The sequence below is a fragment of the Oncorhynchus nerka genome, linkage group LG7 (genome assembly GCF_034236695.1).
Source record: "Oncorhynchus nerka isolate Pitt River linkage group LG7, Oner_Uvic_2.0, whole genome shotgun sequence".
Classification (NCBI taxonomy): domain Eukaryota; kingdom Metazoa; phylum Chordata; class Actinopteri; order Salmoniformes; family Salmonidae; genus Oncorhynchus; species Oncorhynchus nerka.
Window position 1 is genome coordinate 74,249,646 of NC_088402.1, and position 5,574 is coordinate 74,255,219.

General features: G+C 40.6%; 1 protein-coding gene across 4 annotated transcripts; it reads right to left on the reverse strand.

Moving 5' to 3' along the window:
• Positions 1-259: 259 nt before the first annotated feature.
• On the reverse strand, positions 260-3,981 carry LOC115132389 (uncharacterized). Of its 4 annotated transcripts, none has more exons than XM_065020813.1 (5): positions 3,533-3,981; positions 1,745-1,832; positions 1,470-1,643; positions 1,264-1,365; positions 260-1,139 (listed from the first exon to the last, which is right to left on the reverse strand). In XM_065020813.1, the coding sequence occupies exons 3-5, from the start codon at positions 1,624-1,626 to the stop codon at positions 394-396; spliced, it is 1,005 nt and encodes a 334-aa protein (XP_064876885.1). In that variant the 5' UTR covers positions 1,627-1,643; positions 1,745-1,832; positions 3,533-3,981; the 3' UTR covers positions 260-393. The 4 variants fall into 4 exon arrangements, with proteins under 4 accessions (XP_064876885.1, XP_064876884.1, XP_029520848.2 ...); XM_065020812.1 differs by having other exon boundaries at positions 1,745-1,852; XM_029664988.2 differs by lacking the exon at positions 3,533-3,981 and adding an exon at positions 2,011-2,812 and having other exon boundaries at positions 1,745-1,852.
• Between the last annotated feature and the right edge of the window lie 1,593 nt (positions 3,982-5,574).

The following is a 5,574-nucleotide window of genomic DNA, read 5'->3' on the forward strand; positions in this document are numbered from 1 at the left end:
TGATTTAATTGGATTAAAAACGGTTTGAATAAAAGCACCACACCCTTGGTTAGTTGAAAATAAGATGTGAAAAAAAGTTAACTAATATATATTTGTGTAGAAATGGGCAGAGCTCTTCTGTAATAAATGATTTAGAAGAATGAACAATTAGGCCTATTCATAATCAATAGACCAACGCTATTATACCATCAGGTTTTTAGGGAGGTTTTCACCAATTGATTAACAATGTACGTTATAACACCACAAGAAAACAACAAACTGTGGGAAATAAACATTTACTTTTCTTTAAAAAAGGAAGATGTATTGTACAGTATACAATATCCACAATCTTTAAGTATTTATTATGAACACATATATAAATAAAGACAACACAAAACGGTAACCGGATTCTATTTACAACGCATGTTGCGTACTGTGCAAACTGAACGCATTCGCGTGCGGGTGGCCGTTGAAAAAGTTGAAGTAGTGATGGTCAAGTCCTTGCACTGGTGACAGGTAGCCACCATGGTGCTGTTGCGTCGGTGCGGAAAGCGGCACCGTTGGGTACGAGATGGTCGGGCTGCGCGCCGTGCTGTGCCAAGAGAAGTGTCCGGGTGGGCTCTGCTGAAACACGGAGTCGTTGGGGCTGTGACTCTGGAGTGACTCCGGGGAGGAGTGCAACTGGCACAGATAATCTGCCTGGTCTGGAAACGCGCCCAGTGAGCCGAACACCGGCTCGGTGGCGACCCGGGACTTGGACTGAAGAAAGGCCAGGATCCTTGCGTACTTGATGTCTTTGGTCTCAACCCTCTCCTCCGTGGTCAGGTAGTGCACCAGGTTCTTCATGCACTCGTGGTAGCCGTAGTGGAAGTAGTTGGCGAACTCCCCCAGTAGCTCACCTAAAAGGAATAAAACATTCCTCGATTTCAAAGCCCTGGAAAATAATGTGAAAAACCTTTCTTGTTCGTCTGCAGGTATTGAGGCCGTAGAATTGACTGGGTCTATAAGGTTGGCCGCATCACAGAATAGCTGGTCATCAACATCTGACATGTCATTAAAAACAGGTCTCTTGGGTGTTTCATTCGGAATGCTCGGGGCGCCGGAATCCCCCAGCTCTAGATTTATGTGGTCGTCTGTGCCGTTTTTCGCCGGTACTGAGTCTGAATGAAAATAATACATACATAATTACGTTATTAGATATAAAAATATATATGTTAGCTACATACAAATGTCAAATACCTTTCCGTTATAATAATATATATTAACAGTACATAGTTAAAATACCTCGGCTTTTTTGGCGCTTGTTGTGACGAATCGCCGAAACCGGGGGTGTGTGACTTTTTCCCTCTAGCGTTCCAGATTCTGCTGGGTCTGTCTCCGGGCAGTCTGAAAAAACATTATTTGTCCTTGTTTTAACATAGGCTATCAACAGATCTATAACTAATAAAAAGGCTGATAACTAATAACAAAGCTGTATAATGGTCCCATACCTTGTCCCTGGAGCGCCGGCTCGTGAAGCAGCAAGTTCCCGGCCCAACAGTAGTTTTCGGGTGGGCTTGATTCTGAGCAGTGTACTTGGGCCACAGTGAACGGTAGAATTGCATCAAAGTCCTGCGTGTCAGCTGTCCGTAACGCATCCTTTATCATAAAGGGCTGTATGTCGGCTGTAAATACATAAAAAATAGTTTAAAAAATAGTACAACCTATTTTTAAAATGTTTATATATAAATATTTCTTGGGTATGTGTTTAATTATAAGGACTTACAACGAAAAAAGGCCGTTGGTGATTGTCTGCCAGACTTTTGCTCCTGCGAACCCCCATCATGTTCCAGATCAGGTAAATCGCGTAAAAGCTGCGTAAATGTCGGGGATCCTAGATTCCATTAGACAATGTTAACAGTTATACGCTATATCTACACTTTTTTTTTTAACCTATATTGGGCTTTTGGCCTGAAATACCCAAATAACTAGGGTTTAATATTCCAATAATATTCAAACAAATCTTAAAATATGTTTTTTTCATTTACTCACCTCCAGAAATATCCATTATGCGAGATTCCCTTATTCCGAATATTATTATTATTATTTTAATCTGTCCGTGCAGCTCAATATTCGGGCCTTTATGTTTGCGCTAAAGCAATGCTGACAACGTTAAAAAATAGTTCTGTCCCTAACTATCTAAAAGTTCGGAATGAGTTTTTTGAGAGATGTATGCTACACGCCAACAACAGGAGGGGATGTCGTGACATTCTGTCTGCAAACGGGGTGTGTGGGGGCCGCAGATTAGAGATATCTATGTTTAACCCCCGCTGTTCGGCTGATATCTCGACATGCCTTATGCATGATAGTGCACACCTTGGTTTCAAACGGTTCTCTACAGAAAAGAGTTCTGGGACCCCCCAACCTTAGGATTTTCACACACACACACACACACACACACACGCCTGTTGCTCCGCCTCAAGACCCCTCCCCACACACACACAAACACTCGGATTCTATTTTACTTCGTGACAGAGTTGGAAGACGTTGTTAAATAGGTTTTTCCCATAGTTAAAGGGTGAGATACCGTTTTTAAACATTCCTTTTATTGAATTCCAAAATATTTCGTACAACCTTTAAGACATGTTTGAATTAAGTAACCCATTTGAATAATATTTAAACATGCAGCACACGTGTTTTATGTAAAAATAAAAAAACCTTGGATGCAGGTCTTTGTACATTATTACAAACTTTAATAAAACGTAATGTTCATAACATACCCAATGTAGGAATAGACTATAAAATAATACATGTTTTTTTTCAGATCTTACAGTTGTCTGCGCCAGACCCTAGCTTGAGAGAAGAAGGCGAGGTCAGTACAGGTGCATCAAAGCTGGGACTGAGAGACTGAAAAACAGCTTCTATCTCAAGGCTATCAGACTGTTAAACAGCCACCATTGAGTGGCTGCTGCCAACACACTGTCATTGACACTGACCCAACTCCAGCCACTTTAATAATGGGAATTGATGGGAAATGATGTAAATATATCACTAGCCACTTTAAACAATGCTACCTTATATAATGTTACTTACCCTACATTATTCATCTCATATGCATACGTATATACTGTACTCTACATCATCTACATCATCGACTGCATCCTTATGTAATACATGTATCACTAGCCACTTTAACTATGCCACTTTGTTTACTTTGTCTACATACTCATCTCATATGTATATACTGTACTCGATACCATCTACTGTTTGCTGCTCTGTACCATCACTCACTCATATATCCTTATGTACATATTCTTTATCTTCTTACACTGTGTATAAGACAGTAGTTTTAGAATTGTTAGTTAGATTACTTGTTGGTTATCACTGCATTGTCGGAACTAGAAGCACAAGCATTTCGCTACACTCGCATTAACATCTGCTAACCATGTGTATGTGACAAATAAAATTTGATTTGATTTGATTAGTTAAATGGGGGGGGTATACATTTTTCAAAAATTAACACCTACATTTTAACACACGTTATAATTCAACATTTATTTGAACTATTTCTTACAGATATATGGGGTCCTGTTAGCCCTGAACATTATCCGTTTCCAATTCCCCATCACAAAGTCTTTTCCGCGCTCCGTCGAAGCTCTGTCCACTTTCCTGCCAGGGAAAGATCCGCCTTCGAACTTGTTGTTCTTCCGGTGTATGTCTCAACGATAACATATGTTGTTCCGGGGTATGTCTCAACGATAACCTAGGCCATCGTCGTAATTGTTCACGATTTTCGAAAAGACTGTCCAGCTTATTCATCAGGGTTCGGAAAATGTGGTAATCGCGCCATTTAAAACTGAACATTATTTGAAAAACATTTACATCCTTGCATGCTTTGGAGGATACATATGGACTGACCGTTTTCGTAGCATTTGACCTGTCAAATTGTTCACATGCTAAAATTGTCACTCTGGAGTCCGGGGTATAGCCCATGGATGTGACTCTCAGGGCCATTAGGTCCTGACGTCCCTGAACTTGTTCTTCCAGCGCATATCCTGGCAGCCTTGAAGCACTCAGGGCACGTTCCATTTGACACAAAGCTAGCCTTATTTTAAGCCATTCTCGCATCCTTAGCGCTAGAGAAAAAGGCTCGGGTTCTGCACGATAAAAGGGATGTGATTTAATTGGATTAAAAACGGTTTGAATAAAAGCACCACACCCTTGGTTAGTTGAAAATAAGCTGTGAAAAAAAGTTAACTAATATATATTTGTGTAGAAATGGGCAGAGCTCTTCTGTAATAAATGATTTAGAAGAATGAACAATTAGGCCTATTCATAATCAATAGACCAACGCTATTATACCATCAGGTTTTTAGGGATGTTTTCACCAATTGATTAACAATGTACGTTATAACACCACAAGAAAACAACAAACTGTGGGAAATAAACATTTACTTTTCTTTAAAAAATGAAGATGTATTGTACGGTATACAATATCCACAATCTTTAAGTATTTATTATGAACACATATATAAATAAAGACAACACAAAACGGTAACCGGATTCTATTTACAACGCATGGATGTGACTCTCAGGGCCATTAGGTCCTGACGTCCACAGACTTGTTCTTCCAGCGCATATCCTGGCAGCATTGAAGCACTCAGGGCACGTTCCATTTGACACAAAGCTAGCCTTATTTTAAGCCATTCTCGCATCCTTAGCGCTAGAGAAAAAGGCTCGGGTTCTGCACGATAAAAGGGTTGGGACACGCTGTCTGTGAATATCTTAACCGTAGATTCCTCCGGGTTGAATATGTACGAAATATGGCCCTCGCTTGTACACAGAAATCCGTTAAAACATTCGGGAGCCTCTACCAAAATATCCTCCAAGCTTTTGGCGTTGGGTTCGTGACATGAGCTACAGAGCACTCCGAGAATTCCCCTTGTAGACATATTTTTAGATGCTTAATATTCAGGTCTTAAAAAATGGCTTGTTCTGGCCATTTATAATGCTGAGGCCCCAGCGCTATCTATAGCCCCAGACATTCCTGCTTCATAGATAACAACCATAAGGGAGATAAAACTGGGGGGTGTAGGGGGGGCATGGGCCCCAAAAGTTCAAACACCCTCTAACACATGACCACACGAACAGGGGGGCGGGGCGGGGGCACATATTCTGTACATGTCATAAGGTCAGCAATCAATCAAATTTGACACGCGCCGTATCCTATTACTCTCTGCCCTCTGGTGGGTATTACCATCGGAACAACTTAGTCCTACTTTGAGCAGACCATGGGAGATTTGTTCTTTGGCATTCATTCCATACACCTGAAATAAAATATTTCCTTGTTTACTAAGACACATCTACTGTGGCAATTTACCGAACACGTTGTATGAATGGAAATTGAATGTTGGTGAAGCCTACTGTTATTTGTTTCCAATTTTATGTAATCCATTAAATACAACTGTGTTTAAAATATAATTGTCTGGTATGGTCCTTTATCAAGATGATCGGGGGTAAAATATCCCTGCACTGTCCATATTTGAAATGTGTAACTAATATAACTATATAGCAGGGGTACGCAACTCTTACCGTACGAGGTCCGGAGCTTGCTGG